Source organism: Osmerus mordax, chromosome 10, assembly GCF_038355195.1.
Source record: "Osmerus mordax isolate fOsmMor3 chromosome 10, fOsmMor3.pri, whole genome shotgun sequence".
Taxonomy (NCBI): Eukaryota; Metazoa; Chordata; class Actinopteri; order Osmeriformes; family Osmeridae; genus Osmerus; species Osmerus mordax.
The window spans coordinates 1,340,989-1,368,747 of record NC_090059.1 but is presented as its reverse complement, the minus strand read 5'-3'; the positions used below and the strand labels follow the sequence as shown (position 1 = coordinate 1,368,747).

The following is a 27,759-nucleotide window of genomic DNA, read 5'->3' as shown; positions in this document are numbered from 1 at the left end:
TAATGTTAAAACACTGTTCAGTTTCCCCTCTTCCTTTAAACTTAAAGGAATAGTTTTGGTTGTTTGGCAAATATTAACCCGCTACAGTTGTTTGTTGCTTATTCAATCGGGTTATTTCAAGGGCCTGTTGTCAAAACCCGATCAAGAAAAACACGACATGGAAAATATTACATTTTGATTAATGGCAACTAAAATTTCAACATGCTACAAAGAAAATTCCCTGATATTCTTTGACTGTAGATTCTTTGCATATAGATTACTCCAGAAATTCCATGACTCATGAGAACCCTGTGGTTGTGTTGCAAAGAACCCCAGAGTGCACTGTGAATTTAAGGGCTTTATTTGTTGTTTGTACAGCTTGCCTAATAAGACATTTTTTAACTCCACTTTGGTATAATACAGCATACATGTTAGTAAATATATAACACTACGTATAACATTCAATATTTCTCAGTTTTGTACATTTTCCCCGATGGTTAAAGAGATACTATGAAGTAAAACACAACAACTTGTGATGCTTCTCCACATTTCCTCTTGTCCCTGTCTTGCATGGATAATCCCTTCACTATTAAGATAATGTTTTCCCTCTGAGCTATAATATACTTGCTTTGAAGTGCAACATGACATGTAAGTTAGCCATCAATTGATTATGCAAAATAATTATTTAACTTTACTCTGCAACAAAGGGAATTTTGTTTGAACAGATGAGCCTGTTTTCAGCTCATTTCCTTGTCATAGTTTCCAAATGTAAAACTACAGTAATTTTTATGGCTCTATTACAAGGGGGAAATCATGGTTTGGCTTTATAGGGGAGTCGGTGCCTTCACCGATTACATCATTGTAGATCAGAAACTACTTTAAGGAATAAAGTAGGGTTTTCAAACGGCCCCTCTGATTGGACAGAAATATCTGGTCTGACACAAATTTCATGAACCACCTAGACTTCAAAATAACCAAATTCATTAGGATGAATTGCAAAACTATTAATATTAGAAATTTAACATGCATTCCTGACACAATACAATTATTTGTTACCTGAAACAGAACAGGCACCTGTGATGCAAAATACAGTATATACAGCTTTTAAACGTTTAAGTGCTAGAACTTGCCTGATTAGAAAAAAAGGGGGAAACTATTATTATTACAAATATACAAAAGCAAAATTATGATTAGCGTTCATTAATAGTTAATTTTTGTACAACTGGTAGTTCCAATCTCAATATCTGACCGGTGGAAAATATTCATGTTTGATTAACAGACAGACATTTGGTTGTCTGAGCTTGGGTGGTTTCTTGAGTAGTTTTAACACCATGGGTTAAACCACAGCACAGTTACATTACAATTATTACTGTGCCACACATTCACTAGCTTTGGTTACTTAGGCTCATTTTGTGTTGCTATGAAAATGGCATTGCTAGCTAGTTTGCACCAGACGAAACAGCCATTACAATGCTAGCCCAATTGCAGTTTCTCATTTCAAAGATAGAAAAGAATCCATAAAACATTTTTTTAAATTTAAATACAATTTAGTTAAGCACATTTTAAATAATAATTGAAAGAAGGACTATGGGCCTTTGTCCATAATCTTATCATAATCTTTAACGATTCATTGAGTCAGTTATATAAAAAAAATATGATGCCTTGCATATGCAGTATATTAGCGTAGATTATTTACGTGACTTCCTGTCATTTATGGTTTTAGTTCGCAAAGCATGGAATTTACGGGTGTTTGTTTCCAACAGTCTAATAAGTAGCCCTTAATTCAAAAGGCAACAAGGAACTAAGATACTTTTAACATATTCTCTAACCTGCTTCCATTCCTATGATTATGTATGAAGGATTGGCAGTTGCAAGATCACAACCTGAGTAAGGTTTTAAACACCTGGGATAACTGTACCAAACCAAGAATCCCCTCATCCAAATTACCATGTGCAATACTAGTGACTAGAAGCAGTGCACAATTCTATACATTTCAGTTAAAAAGAAACCACCCCAAAACCCTGAGGAATAAAACTAAAATTGAAACATTTCTGGAGTTTTATGCCATATTCATAGAAATGGCGTTGTGTTTAACTGTATGTTGGGTCTGTGCAGTGTTTGTATGTTTTTGCGTTGAATATGTTGTGTATATTCAACATAACATCGACATAAAACTACACACTCTCCTATAACTCTGGCAGTGAGCATATCATCATATATCAATTGTGAAACCGAGCCCTCACTTATGTGTGTTCTCATTGTGTATGACCTGTGTGTACATGTACAGTACGTGTTTGTGTTTGTAAATGTGTATTGTTTCCATGTGTATTTCCTCAGTGACTCAATCTGGAGTCATACTGCATAGTGAGTTACAGCACAGACCACCGTGTTGCGACTGTTGATCCATTAGAATCTTATTCTAAGTATTTTTAAAGGTTAGGAGGTTAGGTCCTCAGACTAATTCCAAGTACAGAAAGTCAGATGGACAGTCTATTCAAATATACTGAGGTGAAATACTAAACATATGGATTAAATTGATGCAAAATACTAATTGTTAGCAATAATAAAAAAAGAGGGTTAATGTATGGTCCTTGATTTCATGTTGATTAGTGGGTCACTATCTACTTTGTAGCCAGTTGGCAAGTTTTTTCTGTACATTGCTAATACTAGCGAAGCTCCTCTATGCTACAATATGTAAGTATGTTTGCAATGTCATGAAGAATTCACTGCACATACAGATTTTAAGAGTTATGTAACACTATGCTAAGTGAGAGAGTAAGAAGAAAGTGTACTAAGATGAAAACAAGGCTTCACAAGGTGCAAGGTGGTGGGTGGGGTTTGTGTGCATAGTGCCTTTTACCAAAGGGCTTTAGGTTCAATCACAGCAAATACACCTATTCTTGTTGTTAGTGACTGTTATTCCCAGACTGATCCTATGATCTCCTTACATGTTTCATCGAAATGTGTCAGTCAGTTGTCGTGTGTCCTTCCTCCATGACCTATTGTAGTTGGCAGTGCTGATAGAACCCCCCAACATATTACAATGCAAGCTTGACCTTACCTCAATGTTAAGACACTGATGAAAAAACTGAAATATAGGAAATACAATTTGTGGTACAGATGTGTCTTGTTGATCCTTCAGTTAATGGAGTGCTGCAAAAAGCTAGAGGTTTCAGTGATTTGAGAACTTGATAATAAATACATTATTTACAAATTCAGTTGCAATCGCACAGGGAATCTGATGCAATGTTTCATGTTGCATTCAGGAAAAAATACCTTAAATGTTGGCATGGCTATAATCTTTCAGTGAGATTATCTCAACATTGGTGTTACAGGTGAAACTGTGGGTGTACTGTGGGAGTGGCCCTGTCACACTGCCGATGTGGCAGTAGGCTTGGTGCCACTGGGGCTGAGGATCAAGCTCTGAGTAATGTCATCCCGGTTGATCTTGTGAAGAGCTGTGCAGAGTTTGTCCATGCTGGCACAATCCTGGCTTGCCCAATCAGAAAGCAGTGCACGGACAGGATTTTCCTCCTGGAGAAAGTCAGCAATGCGTTCTTTCTTGTAACCCAGAAGACCGGCTAGATTGCACCAATCACTATCCTCTGAGTGATCCAACCCCACCCCTTCAGAGTCCTTGTACAAGAGCTTCTCCATCTCCTCTTGTGCGTGGAGGGGAAGGAGCAGGCAAGGTTCTTCATCTACAGAGACCACTGCAGGGAAAGAAACACACTGGATTAGTACTAACCAGAAAGAAAAAAAAAATGCTTAACTTTGTTTTTGTATGCGGTAAAGTTTACATTTACATTTAGTCATTTAGCAGACGCTCTTATCCAGAGCAAGTTACAGTAAGTACAGGGACATTCCCCCGAGGCAAGTAGGGTGAAGTGCCTTGCCCAAGGACACAACGTCAATTGACACGGCCAGGAATTGAACCTGCAACCTTCTGATTACTAGTCCGATTCCCTAACCGCTCAGCCACCTGACCCCACCTGAAAGTTGTCGCAATACGACGGTGGGTCACAATGACTGATGGGTCAGAATGACCCGAAGATAACAAAAGGGTTAATAAAATTTTTGGTTTCGACATGGGAACCTTCAATTGTGAACTGAGCTCGGGTAGCTGACGTCATGCAATCACAGCATGCACCAGTCAATATCAAAGACTACAAAAGCCTGCAAAAGCCTTTTTGAGACTATTTCGTTGTTTATGATCATTGACCAATGCACTTTTAGTAAACCTCTCTCTTGGAAGTCGCCTTGGATAAAAGCGTCTGCTAAATTAATAAATGTAAAAACTCCAGAGTCCCTTACAAAAAAGAAGTATACTTCAAGTTTATTTTGTAAGTATACTTAGTATAAAAAGTATTCTATTATCATGTTACTTAAAGTATACTAGCAGTGTACTTATTTATATACTATTTTTGTACTTATTTATATACTATTTTTGTACTAAGTAAACTGAATTGACCCATTTTTAGGTCACTTAGTACACTTTAAAGTACACTTATAGTGTATTTCAAGGTTTACTTTTGAATACTGTAAAGTAGCCTGTGTAGTGCACTTTCAGTTCATCAAGTATACTTCCTAAAGTACTTCAAAGTATACTTTGGAATACTCTAAAGTAGCCTGTGTAGTGCACTTTCAGTTCATCAAGTATACTTCCTAAAGTACTTCAAAGTATACCTTGGAATAGTCTAAAGCAGGGGTGGCGAACCTGCGGCTCTTTGCCTGCTGCTGTGAGGCTCTTACTGAGTGGCTGGGGGAATAAAAGAAATACAAAAAATATATACTTGTATATATATATACATATATGGACCCTTTCGTATTTCATATTGCGTATCACATCATTGTTTAAGACTTGAACAAACCACACAGAGCTGTCGCAGGGAGGGTGCCAGGTCGTGTGCAAACTTAACATGCGAGGCACTGATTATTGACATACACGTGATGCACGCGCAAGAATCACTTTCAACCAGCACGGAGACTGTCCATAATTTCCGACAGCCATTATCCTGCGCGCGCGCGGAGCCACACCATTTCTGCAAGACGTGCTGACAAATTTATCCAGCGATCCTCGAATCGACTTGTGAAATTCTTGCTTCTTTTTAGTTTTATTCCTTTTCTCAGCACCCGACTCATGTTTGCAAAATCGGTCTTGCTCTCTGCTCTCTTGTAGGTGACGTTTGTTTCTCCCGGCCGTCTCCTTCCTCCTCGCACTCTCACAGGGCGTGCACTAACGCCCTGTTGGGTAACGTAAATGATGAACGAAAAAATATGAGATTTCTTGACAAACGGGAATTTCATTTTAGATCGAATCATCGAGTCAAGATATTGAAAATAGAACATATTTTTGTGATTGCAAACCAGGCAGGCGTGAGGCCCCCAGTGGCGCAAGGCCCTGTGCGGTCGTATAAAAACGGTTATGCTTTGTATTATGACTGTCATTAGATCTGTAAGCCGCTGTTGTAGTGCGGGCGTGCATGTGTGGCTTCTGCTATGGGTGCTATGAGTTTTTTGGGGGGGCTTTATGCTGGACTGGTTAGCCACCCCTGCTCTAAAGTAACCTGTGTAGTGCACTTTCAGTTCATGAAGTATACTTCCTAAAGAGCCTCAAAGTATACTTAGCAATACTTTTAAGTGCACTATCAATTAATGTAAGTACGTCAAGAAGTAAACTTAATAAATGTAATTTTTCTATTAATTACTAATATATTATAATGTTTAGGAACCCCTCAAACGCCTCAGATTATAAGTCACTTAGCGAGAACGGGGGCCCTTGCAAAGTTACACTGCAGTTTCTTAGCGGAAAGAAGCTATTCACTGCACATGCGTTAATACTCCAATTTATAATTATTAGTATAAGATTATAGGGCTTCAGAATGTTTTGGCAGTAATTAAGGTTACAGCTTCAGTACCAAAAAATATTCAATGTGCAATGCATAATAGATTTTCATAGACATGAATAATTAGAATGAGATGGATCTAAAAAATGTAACCTGTAATGTACTTTACAATTATTTTGACAGTTTTTGCTGTATAATAATAGAAAACGTACATCCTACTCCAGAGGAAATGTATACCATTTTCTGTTTCTAAGCATACTTCTTAAAAGTATATCAAAAGTGAACTATTTTCAAAGCATACTTAAAAGTACATCAAAAGTGAACTATTTTCTAAGTATACTTCTTACAAAAGTGAACTATTTTCAAAGCATACTTATAAGTATATCAAAAGTGAACTTCTTAGAAATATATCAAAAGTGAACTAAAAGGGTACTATCCATATTTTAGTATACTTATAGTATACTTTAATATACTTCTTTTTTGTAAGGGGTAGGATGAAGGAAAGTTGATTTGATAGTTGTGGAGGGGCAACGCTCCTGTTACCCAGAATGCCCCGCGGCGAGCTGGAAAGCTACAAAGTTAAAGGTTTAAGCTTAGATAAGCATCGTTTGGAGTTTTATTGTTGTGTTCGTTCTGTTTTGATATGTGTAATGTGATGGTCTGTAGTTTGGATAAATAAAGTGTTCACCCTGAGTGTGAATGTTGTCCAGCTAGATGGTGATCTAACCTGTCTACAGCAATCTGGTACTACAGTTGTAAATATCTGGATACTGATTGTAGCATCTGGATGCTGTATGTTGTGCTCACCACATGTTTTGAATGAACATGTTAAATCAGAATCAGTAAAGGGTTTTAATCGCCATGAAAGTTTGCACAGACAAGGAATTTACTTTGGCAGGAAGGTGCATACACTAAACATATAGGAATCTTAAAACTTAAATATGTGCTCTAACTATACATAAGGTACTATTCTTATGAATAATGTATATGATTAAAACATGCGCAAATTCGCATTAGTTGTGACCATGTGCAGCCACAAGGTGGGTACATTTTTGTGGGATAGAGCGAGTCATGGAGCTGCTGGTCACAGCTAAAGAGAGTAATCTCTTATAATGCCAGGCCTCATGTACTAACGCTTTTGCGCCCACTTCAGGCGTATTTGTTTCGCAACGTGTGCGTAAAAGCATGCCGAGGTATGTACAAACATGCCGCACTGAGGTAAAAGCACAGATTGCCTGTCGCGGGAACTGAAAATGGCAAATTGTGCTTTTCCATGTCATGCATATGCATTCACTGGAGGGTCAGGGGAAAGTGGGAGTTTCCCATAAAGAGATGGGAGGGGATGCGTTAAGTGCGCCTAATTATGTATTCTGCGGTATGTACATAAAACGCCTGTGAAAGCGCACCTCTATTTTGCAGTGAAAATTCTCCGCCTTTAAAAGCAGGCTTAAACCAGGATGCGCAAATGCTTCCTGGTGAAATGGCAGCAGTAACCCAAGCAAGACGAAGACATAGGCCAGAGGATTTTTGCCACAAGGATCACACTTTTTGAGTTGAGTGAACATGAAATCAGTACGCGTTACAGATTAAGCAGCCATGCAATATTGCAGTTACTGGAGGAAATCAAAGATTACATCGAATTTCAAACAGTCATCACTGTTTTGACTTTGGTGGCTGATCCATGATAGAAAGAGAGAAGGCGGCCCATTCAATTGCACGTTTAAATGCTCGCAATGTACGGTATAGTGGGAAGAGAAAGGTGCTGATTACCCGATGACCTGCAGGTTTTCGTAAATATGACGTAAACTCAAGTATCAGAGCGTGCGCTTTCTGCATGGCCATGGCGCTAATAACGTTATGTTTGCAAATGTACATACATGAGGCCCAGAGTGTGTGTGTTTAGAATCAGAATCAGAATGGGTTTTTATTCGCCATGAAAGTTTGCACAGACAAGGAATTTACTTTGGCCGGAAGGTACTAAAGAATATATTGTGCTTATAAAAGTTATGAACTTAGAAGTGTGCTCAGGCTTAAACATTGGGTCTCACACTGGGTGTGGGAAGCAGGCTGTTCTTTGTGTTTCTATCTCTTCATTTTCAGAAACAACCTTGAAACCGGGTGGAGACGGCACCCGAGCAGGTGGGACGCGCGTAGGCAAGAACAACTCCCTGACGCACGAGAGAACAAGCTGAACCCTTTTTTGATACTTGTGTTTCAATTGCACTGTATAAATATATGCTGGGGAGGGACAGATAGCCAGTTGGACTTCGTGAACCAGCCCAAACTCTGTTGCGGGTAGGGAAACTTAGACAACCCCAGAGCTCTGTACTTGTTGATTTCCAACTGCTGCATTAAAGCTGATATTATCGGACCTCTGCGACTCCAGACCACTCTTTCTAGAACACAGATTTGTGTCATTGAATACCATCATTACATATTGGAATAGACATATAGAATATGAATCCTTCAGTACCGACCGAGGCAGCCATTATCGGCGCCCTCTTGAAAAATTTCTGCAGAAACATGAGGAGAGGAGAGAAAAAGTCAACCCCCAGACTATGCTCCTAGAGGAGTACAGTGTGGGAACAGGAAAAAACACCTCAGCACATAGGCACATACATTGTACAACATTACAGAACTCATGGCATGGGGGTGGAAGCCAGCGCAAACAAGCAGCATCTGGACCTGCGGCCGTAGAAGGCGCTGTTCACAGACCCGCCTGCCACACTGGGGGAACGAAGCAGGCAAAGGTGTTGGATGGGGGTGGGGGGGTGATGGCATATCTGTAGTAGGTGAAAGTTAGTGTATGAGTAGGCCTGGGCTGACGCCTTCGCCTAGGCCACAATCAGTCAGATTCACAGTTCGCAGATTGTATTGCCATGGAGACATCCTTGGTCGTGACCCAGACAGAGACTGCAATCCACAGGTGTCTGTGGGAGGGGGGAAGGGAAGAGAATACAAGAGAGTCTCACTGCAGCGCTCTCCAGGGGAGTTGTTGTTCCAGCAACGGCCTTGGCCAAGGCCTGTGCTGGTTACGGGGCCGAGAGCAGATAAGATTGGGGTTGTGGTTTGGTCGAGTAGCCGCATTCAATTTCCACGTCTACACATTATGGTCTCCAAGTCGGTCCATTTTCCATTGCAGAGCCACTAACTTCTCCATGATGTTATCCATATTGCGTTGTAAAGTCACAGTCTGAGCGCCAACAGCTCTGCCCATCGCATCAATCATGTCGGGCAGCCTTAGGGGGCTTTTGACAGCTGTAGCCGTTTAATCAATTTTCCGATATACCAGGGCAGCGCCCAATCCAATCAGCAGAAAGCCTGTAATCATGGTTCCGAATAGGAAGATGTCTTCAACGTCCTCCACGGAAAGCACCGCTAGGCACACAACACGCCAATTCTCCCACGCGTCCATCGAGTAGCCAGCTGCGAACGTCCCGTCAGGACAGTTAGGTTCCCCCGAACCCAAGCTTCTCTTCGAGAAGATGGTGTCAATTGCGTTGAGAGACCAGCTAATCAATTCCATGCTTGTTGCTTCGGAGAGTGATGCGGAGAGAGTCTCTCGAGTATATACAAGACAAGACGATAGAAGCCAAGCAGGGAAGGTCAGGGGAGGGGAGGGAGAGAAAAATGCGTCCGCCTTCGTCGAGAGAGAAAGTAAGAGGTGCACTTTTGTAAGTTCCCTTATATACTACGTCTTGAAGTGAAGAATAATTCTAAGTGTTGTGAAGGGCTAGATCCTAAGTCCAAACAGGCGCACTGGAACTCAGAGTTTGATGCAAAAGTTTATTCAGACACAAACGTATCTAAACAAGTGAGTGTGTTCCCGGGAGCAGACTGGAATTTTTCTCCGGACATTCCTCTTTTATATCAAAACCTTATCAGTTCTGTAATTTTGCTATTGGTACATTACTGTTTGTCACAGATGCATAATGCATTTTACACTCTATTGGTCTCTCTCTCTAAAGGCTTCAGATTACAGGTGCATAGAAAACTCTCTGGCCGTAAAGTCGTAAATGGGGAGTCAGGTGGCTGAGCGGTGAGGGAATTGGGCTGGTAATCCGAAGGTTGCCAGTTCGTTTCCCGGTCATGCCAACTGACGTTGTGTCCTTGGGCAAGGCACTTCACCCTACTTGCCTCGGGGGAATGTCCCTGTACTTACTGTAAGTCGCTCTGGATAAGAGCGTCTGCTAAAATGACTAAATGTAAATGTAAATGTAAATCTGTCCCATGATATCTGGGCCTTGTAGTTTTCTATGGAAGAAGCACACACACTATCTTCTCTCGCCCTCAGCCCCTAAATATCCAGATTTGCACTTTTAGGCTTAATATCTTCTACATATTAGTGGCAATACTCATCAGTCAACAGCTTTGCATCTGGTTTTCAGTAATATAGCACATAATGGTAAAAAAATGATTAAGGGGTTCATTTTCAATCATATAATCCATAATCGTAACCCATGTTCATAATTACAACAGTGTGATGTTTTTTTCACAACACTTCCTCTGCCAGGAACCTTGGGGTTACCATGGATGACAAGCTCTCCCTCACAGCCCACATGTCTGCAGTCTCCCGGTCATGTAGATTCACCCTCTACAACATCCGGAAGATCAGGAGATACCTGTCTGAGCATTCCACCCAGCTGCTAGTCAAAGCACTTGTCCTCTCCAAGTTGGACAACTGCAACTCGCTGCTCGCCGGTCTCCCAGCATGCGCAACCCGCCCTCTTCAGAGGATTCAGAACGCAGCATCCCACCTGGTCTTCAAACTACCCAGAGGCTCCCATGTCACCCCGCTCCTCATCTCCCTCCACTGGCTTCACATCACGGCCAGTATCAGATTCAACACCCTGGTACTGACTTTCCGAGCGGTGAACGGGACTGCACCCGACTACATCAAGTCTGTCCTCCAGCCTTACACCCCCACCCACGAACTACGGTCTTCTTCTGACAACTGTCTGGTGGTCCCACCGCTCAAGTGCACCCGCTCCCAACCAAAGCTCTTCTTCTGTCTGGCCCCCCAATGGTGGAATCACCTCCCCACCTCCATCAGAGACACTGACTGTCTCTCCACCTTCAAGAAAAGGCTCAAGACGCACTTGTTCCGGGAGTACAACCGTACTTAGGAATGATTTGCTGGACCTGATTTTTGTTTCCTCCAGGAAAACAATGACTCTTATTGAGGGACTTGTTTCTCTTGTTGGTTAGTTGTAATGTGATTTAACTTCTTGTACTCGCTTTGAATTATATTATTGTTGCTTGCTTTCCTACAGGTACACTCTACACTTTTGAGGTTCATTTTGTTTAATTGTAACTTGTCTAACTACATGCTCTTAAGTTTCTTCCCATTGGCACTTATTTGCTTTTCACAATGTATGCTTCATGTTTTGGCTACCCACAATGTTTTGGGGCTATCTCATTGTTTATGATCATTCACCTATGCACTTTTTGTAAAGCTCTCTCTTGGAGGTTGCTTTGGATAAAAGCGTTTGCTAAATTAATAAATGTAAACATAAGTGTCCTTTTTATAATCCAACGGAGTGCAGTGCCGCTATTGACGTTTATTGGATAAGCATTTTGACATAAAAATAAATAAAATTTGCCACCAATTTTGCTCGCTTTGTTCTCAACTCTCTGCCATTTTGACTTGACTGAGCTGCACTAAGATAGCTCTCGCGAGCCAAAATGATATGGAAATAGAAAGCCAAAAACAGGCACAGGAACCATTTTATTTGTCAGTGTGATACAGAAACTCCAAGACCATTTTACTGATGAAATACCGGCTAGCTAACTAAGAAAAATACTTTATTTAAAGTGGATGGTTTAATTTAGTAGATATAGCTGGAAGGTTGTTAACTACAATTAGTTCGTAGTGAGGTTTTAAAGGGTTTCCTTTATGGATGAAATGCTGGCTAGCTAACAGAACGACAATATGAAGTGGACACTTTTAATAGTAACCCTTTCATTGAATTTTGTCACATAAATCAATGTGTTTACTGATGTTAAAATTTCCTGCACATTGCAAATGTGCACAAAACTCTCAAAACCAAATCTACTACAATATAACCAGCTGCATCATGGACATGGGCACTATTCCTAGCACTTTAGCCTCCTTGATCGATCCCTTAACCCTTGTGCTGCCTTCGGATTACATGTCCATACCCCCCCCCCCCCCCCCCCCCCCCCCATCAACCGCTGAAGAATACTCCATCGACTGAAGTGAGACAGGTGACCAGGTAGGATCCTTTGAGACACTTTTCACTTCCCACCGTGCAACATCATGCCCTCCGGATCCCTTACCCTCTACCCTTCACAAGTCCGTCTCTGATGAAATCCTACCTTCTCTTTCCTCAGATGTCACCACAACACCCCCTCAACATCAGACTTCAAGATGGATCAAGCCACACCCCTGCTGAAAAAGTTGACCCTGATCCCATCCCATGTCAACAACTTACAGCCAGTATCTCTTGTCATTCCTTTCAAACCTCCGGATCACCATCCAGAAAGCACTCTGGACCCTGACCCTTGCCAACAAGACAAGCCCCACATATACTTACTTATATCAGATTATATCATCTGGATTCATTCCTTTATGCAATGTTATAGCATTTGTATTGCAATATTCCAGATCAAGCCTACCATTATCAAATCATGGAAATGAAAAACAAAAACCGTTGTTTGTGTGCGTTGGAATAGAATATTATTCTTTCCCATGTAAAAGTAATATCATTATTCCAACACTGGTCCTGAAAACTGACAATGAATGATATCCTACTACGTATTGACAAAAAATACTATTAATGTCCCTACTGATCACCTTGGTACGCGATGGTAATTAGCACGCAGAGAATTACCAATATAATACCAATATATTGCATTTCATGTTTAAGGTTGAATTTTCATGTAGGCTATTAACGTTAAAAATATTATTTAGGAGGAATGGTGGCACAGTGGTTTATACTGTCACCTCAAAGCAAGAAGATTTGGCTTTGATTCTGATGAAGAAAGTGTTTTGTCCGTCTCTTCATAAACGGAGTGACTAAGTTCAGTTGAGTTCTGGATTTGAATAAGTATTATCAATCTGCAGATTGGGAGAGGAAACCAGTCTTCTGACCATAAATGACAACACAACAGCAAGCTTAGGTCTCAACCAGGTCTCTCACAGCTCTGAAAGCCGGAGGACCATCTTTTATAGGGCACAAGAATGTAAACATAGATTGTGACAGTCAAGCAGGAATGACGTTACAACAGTCTCAGAGAAAAGAGATTCACTGCTCCCAACACATGACAACTCTCAGACTGGAGAGTTCATAGTTGGAGCTCTCCTTGTAGTCATGACAAGGGACATTTAGCCAGTACTTTCTCCTGACCCCGAACATCTATTAACCTGACACAGACACAATATACTCTTATTAATAGCAAGCTTACATGAGAACGTACTAACTAGTATCCAATGACTAGTTCTATTGATTAGTGAATAATGTAAGCACACAGGAAATCCCAATTTCTTCCACAATTCCCACTTTAGTCTTATTGGTGCTCGGGTATGTTATCTGTTATCTATAATTCTAACCACTACTATACAATGTAAAACAATAAATCAAAATAAAAGTACAATAAGAATAAAATAAGATATTTGTGTCCACAGTTAAATCTACTATGCATAGATCTACTATGCACAGACTTTAAATGCAGTTGAAGCACTTACAATCAAAAAGCTGATAAATAAGTTCCTGGCTCACCTGCTTTTGAGCTTTGATGCTCTGAAACCGCCTCCAAAGGGCATTTTTCTAAATGGCCTGTGGAGGGGGAGGGTGCCCAGGACAGTTAATGATGGCAGTGGCTGGCTCTGGGTCACCTTGACAACCTTACTGGCTACTATCAACCTCTTCAGTCTGAGTGTTACATACACTAATTGGTCAAAACGTATTCAGTAAAATACAGTCATCACCTTACTACAGATATGAAAGAGTTCCTTGTCCTGGTGCACCTACCCTACCTTATATACCTACACTGGAATAAATATGTTAGATTATTTCGCCAAAAATTGCCCAAAAGGTTTTTACAACTAAGCTCACCTGCTCTCACTATTTACAAATAAATTACTGCTTACAAAAGTTTACATGATTTCTTGACTACAGTTGATTATTATGTAAAAAGCAATGATCTTGTGTTTGTTCAGCAAAACTTTGTGTCTACATAACCAAGATACACTATATAGACACCTACAGCAGTTTTTATGACATCCCATTCTTAATCCTCTGGCAATAATCTGGAGAGGTGTGTGAAAGTCAGTCAAAGTTTTTCACACTAAACTCAACAAAACATTTCTGTATGGAGCTCACTTTGTGCATAGGAGCACAATCAAGTCATGACAGGAAAGGGCCTTCCCCAAAATGTTGCCACAAAGTTTAAAGCACAGAATTGTCTAGAGTAACATTTTATGCTGAAGCATAAATAAATCCATCAGTACAGCTAAGGTTCCAGGCCCAAACTACCAAGTACTGCCTCCATGTATAGTGGCTTGAGTGTGTGCGTGTTTCTACCTGTGTGTGTGTTTCTACCTGTGTGTGTGTTTCTACCTGTGTGTGTGTGTGTGCGTGGGTCTACCTGTGTGTGTGTGTGCGTTTCTACCTGTGGGTGTATGTGTTTATACCTGTGTGTGCGTGGGTCTACCTGTGTGTGTGTGCATGGGTATATCTGTGTGTGTGTGTGCGCGCATTGTGGAAGAAATTGGGATTTCCTGTGTGCTTACATTATTCACTAATCAATAGAACTAGTCATTGGATACTAGTTAGTACGTTCTCATGTAAGCTTGCTATAAATATGAGTATATTGTGTCTATGTGTCAGGTTAATAGATGTTCGGGGTCAGGAGAAAGTACTGGCTAAACGTCCCTTGTCATGACTACAAGGAGAGCTCAAACTATGAACACTCTAGTCTGAGAGTTGTTTTGTGTTGGGAACAGTGAATCTCTTTCTCTGAGACTGTTGTAACGTCATTACTGCCTGACTGTCACTATCTATTTTTACATTCTTATGCCCTATAAAAGATGGTCCTCCGGCTTTCAGAGCGGAGAGAGACTTGATTGAGACCTAAGCTGTCAGACGTCTGGTTTTCTCTCCCAATCTGCAGATTGATAAAAACGTATTATAATCCAGAACTCAACAGAACTTAGTCACTCCGTTTATGACAAGACGGACAAAACACTTTCTTCATCAGCGTGGGTCTACCTGTGTGTGTGTGTGCATGTTTTTACCTGTGGGTGTGCGTGTTTCTACCTGTGTGTGTGTGTGTTTCTACCTGTGAGTGTATGTGTTTCTACCTGTGTGTGTGTTTCTACCTGTCGGTGTGCGTGTTTCTACCTGTGGGTGTGCGTGTTTCTACCTGTGTGTGTGTGCGTGTTTCTACCTGTGTGTGTGTGGCTCGGGCCTTGTTGGTCCTGCAGGCTCTGACTGTCCACAGAGATGCCACTGTCACTGTGCAGTTTCTCTCCTTCCGCTGATGGGCTCTGAGTTTCATTGGCTGTGCAGTTGTTTGCGCCCTGCTTGTTCTGCTTACAGCTGTTCCACCTACAAAAGAACACATTTGGTTAAATCAATTCAGATCCTATTTGGAGATAAAGCATCAATATTAAGTCAGTCTGTTTGCAATTGCTTAGCAAACATACTGTAGTAAAAGGTGGAGAAATGTTGAAACAAGGAGGCAGATTGTGGGTAACAAACAGAGTAAAAGTGTGTGGCAAGCAAACAATGAATCCCAAATTTGGAAAAACAGATGTTCTGTGGACCGGTCTTTTAACGTTATGTTGTTGTAGCGGGGTTTGCTCGTTTAAGATTTGCAATACTTAATTTATAATTAAGTATGTAGTTCTTAGGGGCACCACCTCTTAACCTTAATTACTGCCAAAACATTCTGAAGCCCTATAATCTTATACTAATAATTATCAATTGGAGTATTAATGGAAAAAAAGAAAAAGCTACTTGAGAAAGAAGCAGACAGAAGGGTTGCATTATGCATTTGAAGGTTATACTGTCAAACTGACTGAAGCACGAAATAACGACGTGAAAAAATGAGATAGCATGGCTCATTGCCATGCTATCTAATTTTTCCCCAATTCCCATGATGCAATGCGGTAAATAGTGTTAAAATTTGCTGATAAGTTTGCCGTTTGTTCGAAATACAAATGTAACTTCATGAATTTCGTTTTTTAAATGTGTACTTTAGGAAGTGTACTTGATGAACTGAAAGTGCACTACACAGGCTACTTTAGAGTATTTCAAAGTATACTTTGAAGTACTTTAGGAAGTATACTTGATAAACTGAAAGTGCACTACACAGGCTACTTTACAGTATTCAGAAGTAAACCTTGAAATACAGTATAAGTACTTTAAGGTGTACTAAGTGACCTAAAAAGTGGGCCAATTCAGTTTACTTAGTACAAAAATAGTATATAAATAAGTACAAAAATAGTATATAAATAAGTACACTGCTAGTATACTTTAAGTAACATGATAATAGTATACTTAAGTGTAAGTATACTTACAAAATAAACTTGAAGTTTACTTCTTTTTTGTAAGGGAAACTCTGCCATAGCCTACTTTGTCGGTGTTATTAGTCAAAATTGCAAAGAAATCTGTGGTATGGCAGCATTTCATTAAAGTACATTTACATTTACAAAGTACCGGGTGACTCGAAAAACGTTGAATGCAAACTCTGCCAACAACGGTTTATTGTTCATAGTTCAACGTCGAATATGATGTAGCCTACCACCTGAAAAACGTAAATTGGCCTAGGCCTACTTCGCTCATGCTAACGTGCTGGGTTGAAAAATGAATATGCCTATTATAAGAATCACATCCAAATCGAATGACATTATCTTCTGTTGCCAAGACAACAAAATCTTTCTCTGTTGCACCGTTCCCCACTCAGCTTCTACGTAAGTTCGCATACTGCAAGTTTTCAGGCAGTGATAAGCACGCTCTGATGATTTGCATGTTAAACAAACTATATTTTTAATTTGTAGTACATTGTAAGAGATACTAAATACCATCGGCATTTGGTTACAACAGGACTGGTGATACGAGTCTTATTATTAGTAGGCTATTAGCGGCTGAATCTGCAATGTCCAGCAGCCATTGAGTCAGATCGGGAAAATGTTTGTACGCTTTTTTTTTTGTGAAAAAAAAAAAGCGTACAAACATTTTCCCGATGAAATGTTTTAATGAGATTCAAAAACACATACAAAAGTATTGGAAACAATTCCACCGCACACAAACATTCCAGTGTCCTTGGGCTGGTGTCTTCTCCAGATCACTCCACAGGTTTTCTAAACAGCTGTGATTGATTCTTTGGTCAGTAATACCTTTTCATTTAGATTTGATAGATCATATCATTGAATCATAGTCCTGCTGACCGATCCAAAAATGACCCAGCCTCCTGGTAGAGGTTTTGACCTACAACCTCCAGGGCCTTTTCAAGTAAACCAGTCCCACAACATGACAGACCCACCGCCGTACTTCCCACTGGGGATTAGGTTACTTTCTCTGTGACCAAACTGTAGCTCGTTACACATCAGGGGGGTATTCCAGGTAGCGGGTTTAACAAACTCTGAGCCTAACCCTAAACTCTGAGTTGAGTTACTCTAAAATGGGAAACTCAGAAAACTCGGCTCCAGAAAAGCTGATTTGAATTTGTTAACTCAACTCGGAGTAAGTCAACTCTGAGTTAAGCGTGGGAATGAGAACTATTAAAAGTCAACATCAATGAAGCTCCGATACTAGGATCCACCATGGCACCCGGCGACAAAAAACGTGGTCCTACTTCATCACACTTCAGATATAAGTTTTTATTTTGTGTTTATGGTCAATCTGAGCACATATTCTGGAAAAAAAGCAACACGGCTGTAGCAGCGTATTCAATTGGAGTGGGAGACAAACTGCCAAGTCAATGCATACATTTGAATGTAATAGCCAGTCCATACATTGAACATTTAACCCCACTGTCCGTTAATATTACAGGAGAAAAAGTGGTGGACTTAATAAAATAGCATGTTCAATGTTATATTAAATATAAAAACATACTACGAACAGCTAAGACATATTTTGCTTAGGCTATACGCTTGTGATTGTAGCCTCGACGTCACCTTGGTTTTAATCATTTTCGACATGATACAAAGTAAATATCAATTGGTGCCTATTTCAACTTGTAGTAGTAGTTTCCCCCCCAACAGAATGCTTTTCATCAAAGGATGATGATGATGATGATTAAGATGACGAAGAGACATTGACTGCTGCCGCAGAAATGGATGCAGAGAATTATGTATGGTAGCTACTGGTAGTTCTCTCCCTGTGTACTTTTATTTACAGGTTTGTGTGGAATTGTCAGTTACACTGACATTATGAGAATAATGAATATAAAAAACGATTTGCACATTCTGATCCTGTTGAACAGAGCATGGATGCAGTATACAGTGAGATGTTCTGCAACTGTGAAATGTAATGCAATCTCATGTATTCTCAGTTACAATTAAATGAGTTGTACAAACTGCACCTCATGAAGAAAATGCCAAAAACTGACCAAGAGATGGTGTAGGCCTACTTAGGGTAGAAGAATAAAGGCTAATCTTGAAAAAGATTTACTGGAACACCAGTTACAGGAGGATGCATGGTCACAGGTGATGTTAATTGTAGGAACAATAGCCTATATGAATATTAATGGTTGAATTTGCTGAATTTTGAACAAGAGATGGTGTACTTAGGGCAGAAGAATGAAGGCTGATCTTGTAAGGCTATCAACCTGCCCCCACCTCTCATATGGTAAAATAGGGAGTTACTGGATGGAGTCTCAACACATCATTGTGTAACTTACTGTAGCATTGCTAGTCATGTTGATAAGTAAGGGTCAAGATTGTGGTGTTTAGTTGTTCTGGGGTATAAAAGGCATTGTGAAGCATCTGTGGAATTATTGATCTCCTAAGACCTTCTCCTCAGCTCTGGCTTTCTATCTCTGGTTTACAATAATCATGGTAGAGTAGGTAAGAGTTAACCTTCATTGATTTCATTCATTTGCAATATGATTAAATTATTATATTATTTAACCTTACTTTGACCATTCTTGCTCTGATTTAACCCATAGAGTCAAATAACTGTAATTCCATTGGTAGGTATTGGCATTATTTGGTTAATGTTAATACACTGTTCAGTTTCCCATCTTCCTTCAAACCATAGGGGAATTAGTTTTGTTGTTTGGCCAATATTGACCCCATACAATCTTGAAATAGATTTGCTGAAACACCACTTACAGGACGGTACATGGTCACAGATGAATCATGTAAATTGTAGGAACAATCAGTGTGCGAATTACGGGGGGCTCGGACCCCCCTAAAAGAGGTAAAAACCACAGGTCGGGGGGGGGTCGATACATTTATATATCGTTCTTACCTGTAATCGTAAATATTACAATATATTACCATATTCATTCAGTAACAGGTTGGCGATACACAGAAATGTTGACTTTATGGCAGGGAATATCACACACAGTATTACACTGACTGCCATCTAGTCAAAATTCACTCAATAAATACAGCGCGAGTGACAAGTGCCCAATACAACTCAAGAAACAGCGTGAGTGACCAGGCAGTGTGCTGGTTCAATCACCTCAGTGTAGCTACGTAGCGGTACGTTCCGCGTCGTGAGAAAGTTCAAGAACAGTAGCGGAGCCAGAGGGGTGTTCGGGGTGGCACTGGACACCCCTGACATCTGATTGGCCACCCCGGGTGCCACCCCAAAATGTAATTCGCTACTGGAAATTTGATGCTGATTGACATCTCATTTGACCTCTTGTTGAAAGAAGCATTTATTTTCCTGCTTTGCGATGCATTATTGAAATCGAAGAGACGTTTGTTGCGAGATACAGAAGAATAAGAAGAAAAGACAGCAGAATAGAGAATATTTCCACAGCTCCACAAGCTCTTTTCGCGATTGAAAAAGGCATAATATTTGAAGTAAGTTTTAAGGTTTGCATTGGGTTTAGGTTTCCAGAATTTTTTTTACGATGTTGATTAGCGTACAGTAGCTGTGTAAGTTAATGTTAGAACTTCGACTCCAATAACAGACAAACTGAGACAGACAGTAGGCTTGTACTCCGATTTTACAGTTTTCTTGTGCTTGTGCGGTTTATATTTCGAAGCAGTTTATAATCCGGTTTTAGAACAAAAAAGTGGCTTCGTCTCAAGATCTCTACAGACCTTGCAGCTAATTTAATGCTCAACACTTGAATGGGGGCTTATTACTTGAAAGAGGAATTATTTAGGCTATTGTGTTGTCTCAGTTACACTATCAGGGCTTGGAAATACAGTGACTTGCTAAAGTAGGCAAATGGCTAGTCAGTAGCGGAGGGGGGGTTGGGGCTGGGGCGCCGAAAACCCCGGGCCCCGCACCCGAGGGGGCCCCCGATCTATGTATTTTTTTTCATAATTTCTCTTTGGCAACAAAACGTTGATTGTATCCATGGTAGACAGTTTTCCTAAATATATATAGGCCTACATTTTCCGAAACATTTTTGTCACCGCGATGCTGCTTGCAGAGTTCTATTCGGAGGATCTGTCTAAGGCCGATGATGTGGTTGACGAATTTGTTAAATTTCGTAGGCTACTATGTACCGTGAGCTGAGCATGGAAAAACATTAACTAAACACACACAGCATTTACATTTACATTTATTCATTTAGCAGATGCTTTTATCCAAAGCGACTTCCAAGAGAGAGCTTTACAAAGTGCATAGGTCACTGATCATAACAACAAGATAGCCAAAAAACATCGCGAGTAGCCAAAACATGAAGCACACATTGTGAACAACCAAAGTAAGTGCCAAAGGGAAGAACCATAAGAGCATGTAGTTAAACAGTTACAATTAAACAACATGAACAGCTATAAGTGCAAGTGTACCTGTGGAAAAAAGCAAGCAACAGTAATGAAACAATATTGTGATCCTTGAGGAAACTAACATCAGGTCAAGGGAACCGTTCCTAAGTACCGTTGTACTCCCGGAACAAGTGAGTCTTGAGCCTTTTCTTGAAGGTGGAGAGACAGTCAGTGTCTCTGATGGAGGTGGGGAGTTGATTCCACCACTGGGGGGCCAGACAGGAGAAGAGCTTGTGTTGGGACCGGGCGGTCTTGAGCGGTGGGACCACCAGGCGGTTGTCTGAAGAAGACCGTAGGTGGCGGGTGGGGGTGTAAGGCTGCAGGAGAGACTTGATGTAGACGGGTGCAGTCCCGTTCACTGCTCGGAAGGTCAATACCAGGGTCTTGAATCTGATACGGGCCATGATAGGTAGCCAGTGGAGAGAGATGAGGAGCGGGGTAACATGGGAGCGTCTGGGTAGATTGTAGACCAGGCGGGCCGCCGCGTTCTGAATCCTCTGAAGAGGGCGGGTTGCACATGCTGGGAGACCAGCGAGCAGAGAGTTGCAATAGTCCAACTTGGAGAGGACGAGTGCTTGGACTAGCAGCTGGGTGGAGAGCATCCTACCATTTCTCATTGACAACGACATGGACCGTGCTTTCCCCAACCTTTCCATTCTCTATCGCATTTACTTGACAATTCCCATAAGCAGTTATATGGCAGAGAGGACGTTCAGCCGTCTGAAAAGTTTCTTGCGATCAAGCATGGGAGAGGAGCGGCTGACCAACTTAGCACTGCTGTGCATCGAGAGGACGTCGAGATTGACATTAACAAAGTAATCGCCAGATTTGCTAACGATAAGGACAGATGATGATTTAAATAGGCAAGGGCATTTGTTGTGGCCTATGTTTCATGTCTGCATAGGCTATATTCTCTAACTAAAGTTAAATAATGTGTTTGTGTTTTGATCTGTGTGTAGGCTATGAGTTTGCTGGTTTTGAATATCCCAATACATGTCAGTTCGGAAAAGAAAATGATTATAGTCTAATGGAATTTGAGTTTAACTTTAGCATGCTGGCTGTAGGTGGCCTACTGCAGTGTGCGTCATGCGTGTGTTGCGGACTCGTTTTTTTTTCATGGGAGCTTGGTTCGCGCGTGTAGCTCGAGCCAAATTGTTGCTGAAAGAATTGTTGTATAGGCCTATGTTTGTTTATTATAAGTTGTCACTGTTAGGATGACTAGGCTTCTGTCTTTAACTTCATTTTGGGGGGCTTATGACCTCTTCATTGAATTTGAATATAATGTATTTGGTAAATGGACAGATCATTAAACCCATTTTATGCATGGATTTGTGTAGGCCTACAGTATACTGTGTGTGAGAGATTCTAAAGAAGGCTGAATGCGAGCCAACTGGCCTACATTTTGTTCGCACATTATGGGCTATGATGACTGAACAAATTTATTATAGGCTAATATGTGCTGTTCACAATAGAGGTTGCTATTGGTTACTTTTTATTGTTATATTTTATTGCACTGCAAAATATTAATAACAGGGGGCCCCCCAATCAGTTTCCGCCCCCCCTGAGACACATCCCTTGCTCCGCCCCTGTGGCTAGTAGAACATAACATTTCATAATAATTTCAGTTAATCAAACAGCTGCAAGACCCAGTGAAATTTTAAAGGTTAGCTAGCTCTAGCAAAATAACGCTAGCATCGCTAACAACCTTACTAATTCAACTTTGGTAGTGTACCGAGCTCTTTGTAAGTTCGTTTTAGATCTAATTGTATATGATCGTGTGGACAATAAGACACGGACTCGGTCTCTTTTCATAACTTGTATTTTACCACTGTTCTTCTTGACATCGCTTTTCGAACAGCCCTCACTGATTTCACAAATGCTTTCAGCACCAAGCCTACGGCAACTCCCGAGGGACAAAACAGCCTTGTCCGTTGTCACATAGAAAGGTCTGCTACAGTAGGCTATCCTCAGGATTTGCAAGTTAGCTAAACTTATACTATATCTAAAATAATTTTGTAGACATAACAATGGATTCTGCCACTAAATGAGTGACTTGGCTTTATTTCTGGACATACCATCCACAACCGAAGTGTGTTACACAATGCTGTAGAGGGGGCGGGGGGGGGTCCTTATACACGATGCGGCTTATTTTCCGAAAAATACGGTAATCAGATAGACGAGAGATCTGTTCCCAATTTAGCCTAACATTGTGTTTACATCTGTGTTAGTAGGTATAATAAATAATACCTGCACTGTGTAATAGCTTGTACACTGACATTCTAAAATTATACATCCAACAGGTTTCTTATCACACAGATTTAATTTGGTCTTGTTTTGGACAATTTCAAAACCTTTCTTTGCTATTAGTTAACATGATATATATGAACATAAATATTATACTGTAAATTTGTAATGTGGTTGGGCACCAAGTTATTTATATTTTTCAAGTCCATTTCTGCTTGATTTCTGCTACCTGTCAAGTCAAATTGCAGTGTTTTTTTGGGTGTGAAAATTCACTTTGTTTTGTAAATAAACTATGCACTGTGTTATTTCTGTAACACAGAAATGCTATTATAAATCCCTGGTGCTTGAGCTTTTTTTCCAAAAATATTTGGGATGTTCCAGCACTTATAGACCCAGATTATACTGTATATATTAATGAAAACAGTGACCCAAGACTCTGGACCCCCTGAAGTAGCCTTGGTCACCCCTTGGCCACCCCATGTATAAAACTCTAGTTCCGCCACTGTTCAAGAAAGGCAAGTTATCTAATACCCCCCAAAAATCTGTCACAAATGTATTTGTAATGGCAATTAGCTGTATAATATTCACAAGAATGTTAATGATAGAAACATGGTTAACCACCCACCAATTTAAAAGACAGCTATCGTTAGCTCTGTATCAAGCAATATAGTAGCTTAATTTATCTGTCTCATTGCTTTTCAGAATCTGGAGAGATTTCCAACTACCGTATTTTGTGATGAACAGTCAGATATGTTCCTCTGGTAGTTTTGTAAAGATCAACTTTTTTATTTCAGAAAGAAATGACTACAATAGTGTTTGTAGTGCGTGTGTGCCATTGCCGTTAAGTTGGTTGGGGCGGCGGCAGGGGTGAACGTTGTTCCGGGGGGGGGGGGGGGGCACTGAGTTGACCCTCCCGATTGTCATTGTATAATTCGCACACTGGGAACAATAGCCGATAAACATACTCATTGTTAGATTTCTATTTGTAGGCAATGAAGAAGACCAAATACAATTTCAATTATTTGTCATTATTTCAGTGCCAAAAAGCATTTGGTCAGTTCTGAGTGCACGTCCACGGCGAGTAACATATAGGCCTAAGGGCTGAGAATGTTGCTAAAATAAATTACAGATTGTGACAGGAAACTGTAACATTAACCTAGGTATTTACCAGGGAATTAAAGCGCATGGAATCGCAGTCTTAAAATCCTCTCCCGGCATATAACTAAGCAAATTAAATTTTGTTTGAGATCGGTCGACTGAACCAGGAAAGGATAACCCATGTCTGCCAACGCTATCGGGCTCAGAAAGTGGGAGGGGAGAGGTAGAAACACGAGTTTGGCATGGAAAACCTGCTAGCGAGCAGGGCTGCGTTTCCCGAAAGCATCGTAAAGGCCGATTTATACTACTCCGTTTTCACGGACACAGGGAACGCCCTCTCCGACATGGAACTCCCTCTCCGAGCCCTCTCTGAGCCCCTCGGAGAGCTCTACGTGCACCTCCTGATTTTCCTGACTATCCGTCTGTCCGTCCGTCATTTTATGGATACCCCTTGGCTGTGATTGGTCCGTATTAAGAACCGCTTGCGTCAGGGGCGGTGCCGTGACCAACAAGACGAACCGAATTCTTTGACCGCCATTGCTGTAACTTTTCACAATTCATATTTCAGCTAAACAGTACATGTAAATCAGCATCTGAATTAAAATGGGACGAGAAATAAACAGTGTAGTTGCTGAAAATGTGCTTATTTTATTGATGAAACGGCAATTTTTTTAATTTGCTCCGCTTTCTCGATAACCTAGGTAAATAAACACTCGACGACGACTTACAAAAAAACGTTGCGCCACCTACTCTTCTGGCGGTGAATTGTTTTCAGCACCCACAGCCCTCGGAGTACTATAAATTCAACCAATCCGTCCAACTCCGTCCGTCCGTCTGTCCGTAACGGAGTCGGAGTAGTATAATTCGGCCATAAGCCTAAATTGATCGTAGAGTCCATCGTACGATGGATCTTAGTTGTACGGGCCATTTCCCGAAACCATCGTAGCTAAAGAGGCACTTGAAAATCCTCGTAGATTAACGAGAGCTCCAGACCAGTCGTAGATCACTAAGTGCATCGTAGCGCAGAGACTCAGTGGAGACACACGTAGGCCGACCATGAAAACTACATTAGACTAATGCTGAAAGTTACTTCCGCTGGAAAATAAGATTATTTTGGTTCTCTTTTTTCAACAGTTACGCTGGAACTGGGATATTTCTTAGTGAACCATACAAGTTTAAGTGCCGAAAAAATATCAGAATCCGTTTTTTTCTCATGTAAATTTAGGTTACACAAAATAATTTTATTTGGTGGGTTTGGCGCATGCAATGAAGGTATTTAAAAAACAAATGTCAGTCTTATTCAAAGTACTATAAAATTGAAATATGGCTGTTGTAATGTGCAATAGTAACTAAAAAAGCATTAACGTAACACTTTTACAAGTACAATAACACAACAACAATTGAACATTGAAGATGTTTATTAGAATTATAGGGCTGGTAGCACGCCAAGCCCGGTGGATGAAGAGGCTGGTGGCAGAGCCGAGCCTGATGTTAGGAGATGGTGGCGCCCAGGAAATGGAAACACTCCACAGGGTTGACTGGGAAGTCACACAGGGTGAAGGGGCTGGGAGGGAGTGAAAACTCGTACAAAAATCATAAAAGCCATTGAAGATAGCCTAAGTCCTGCACCGCAGACTTGTCCCCTCTGGTTGTGGGGAATTGGATGTGGTCTAGTGTAAGGCAGAGTTTCTGGGTACATGTACAGCTTGTGTCTCTGTAAGGTCAAGAGGTCATACAGCGAGGCTCCCTCTGAGCAGAATATAGCATGCAGTCCAGACAGTGGGGAGACAGTGAGGAAAATCATGTACAAATAAGGCTTATGTGATTAACGACCACTTCACATGTTGAACGTTCTAGTGTATCAGTGTACTGACCACTGAAGACCCGTTAAGGAAGCAATTCTGTGCATTCTATGTTTGAACATGTCCAGATACTGTATTTAAGCACTCTTGTAAAAGAGAGTCTTCACTCATGCTAGCCACTCTGTTGTGGATTGGTGGCATGATCCGACGTCGAGCTAATAAAACCGAGTCAACCCTTTTCATAATTGTCGTGACTCCTTCCGGCCTGCCTTCTCCAGAATTTACATCTTATCATCTAGGATGTGGCAAAGTAATGCAGTTGTGACAGCCAGCACAGATCTTGACACTGAGGCCTTGGAGAGCCCATGTCCATCTCCAATAACCTCCAGAAAACTGCCAGTGGCATAGAACCTTAACACTGCCAGTAGTTGGGTTGCAGGGGTCAGTGCAAAGGACCTCCTTGTTAGTCTCTGCATGTCTGCTTCTATGTGGTTCAGGAGCAGCATGATATCATGATGTCATCTGACATATCTTACACTCATAATGAGTATAATTGATCAACCATCATTTAAAGTAGAGTTGATTATTCATGTCAGAAACAATGATTCCATGTTGAAGACACGGGGTATTCATTACTTATGTGTTTGTCATTTGTCACAATGTCATTTGTGGCCAATATGTGAGAATTATGAGATTGCAAACATGGTCTGGGAAAGCTTTTGGCCTATGCAAGATTGTAGATATAGTCAGCACTAGAAAATAAGACAGTAAATATGTTGGATTGAGATGCTTGTATTTGTACATTGAATTATTTAGGCTGCTAGCTGGGACATGCCATGTGTGATACCATTTATATGCATGGTTTTTAACCTTGTAGTTCAATCAAGTAGTAAATATAGGACTCATATATATATATTTGCCTATGGAAAGTGGAGTAGCCTATCAAGAAGAGTTCAAAACCAAGGCACAAGTAATTTGAGAAATATTTTTTTTTGTGGAGTTTGTTCTCCCTGCTCCTGCTCACATGGATCTATAAGGTAAACATGTAAGGATTAGACAGGCAACTCTGAATATATGATACAATACACAATTCAGCCTTTACTTAATTTAAATAAACATTGTATGCTTAGGCTATAAGGTAACCTAAATTTGACACTACCTTGTTGATAGGGAAGAAGAATAGGCACAGAAATGGAGGGCCTTGTGAACTTCATCTCTTCAAACAAGAGCTTCCTCACCTCAATTTGGAGACAAGCCCACTTAATTTCCAAGACCTCCCCTATTGGTATTTAGCATCCTGTGTCGCTGATTGCAGGTTCCTAACACCGGTGTAAAACTCAGATGCAGCATAGTTTGCACGTTCACCTTATTGTCTTTGCCTTCATGTAGCATCATACAATGTACATTGAAAAGTACTCAAATAAGTATCCTATAATAAATTGTAAGTTTTCTGTAGCGACAGAAAATATTTTTTGTGTCCCGTAATTCGTCAAATATTTTGGTTAACGTTTACATTTTTAAGTCTTAAAGTTGCGTCAGAAGAATCACATTTCAGTACAATGGACAGCGTCTTGTTAAGTGCAACTTAAGAGACACGTACGATGGTTCTCCTTAAAGCATGTTCGGGAAACACACGTAAGAAATAACGATGGATCGTTATTTTGATCGTAGAGAACCCTCGTAACAGCTACGATCCATCGTTATCGGGAAACGCAGCCCAGGTTAGTTTCACGAAGTAAGTTACCATGGAAACTTACCAAAAGGTTTCGTTACCTCTCTTTCTGGAACGGAACCCTGAGGTATTAAATACTAAAACGAGGGATCTGAATTTGGTTCTTCAGCTATCCCTAGACTCTGTTGCCCCTCT

At 40.7% G+C, this 27,759-nt stretch overlaps 1 protein-coding gene across 1 annotated transcript in view; it reads right to left on the bottom strand.

Annotated features, from left to right (window-relative positions):
• Positions 1–324: 324 nt before the first annotated feature.
• The window catches only part of ngfrb (nerve growth factor receptor b), a 66,688-nt gene continuing 39,253 nt past the window's right edge, over positions 325–27,759 (bottom strand). Inside the window, exons 5-6 of the mRNA XM_067245590.1 lie at positions 15,237–15,397; positions 325–3,692 (exon numbers count right to left, since the gene is read on the bottom strand). Coding sequence (XP_067101691.1) covers positions 3,349–3,692; positions 15,237–15,397 — 505 coding nt within the window. The 3' untranslated portion in view covers positions 325–3,348. The remainder of the gene's footprint in view (positions 3,693–15,236; positions 15,398–27,759) is intronic.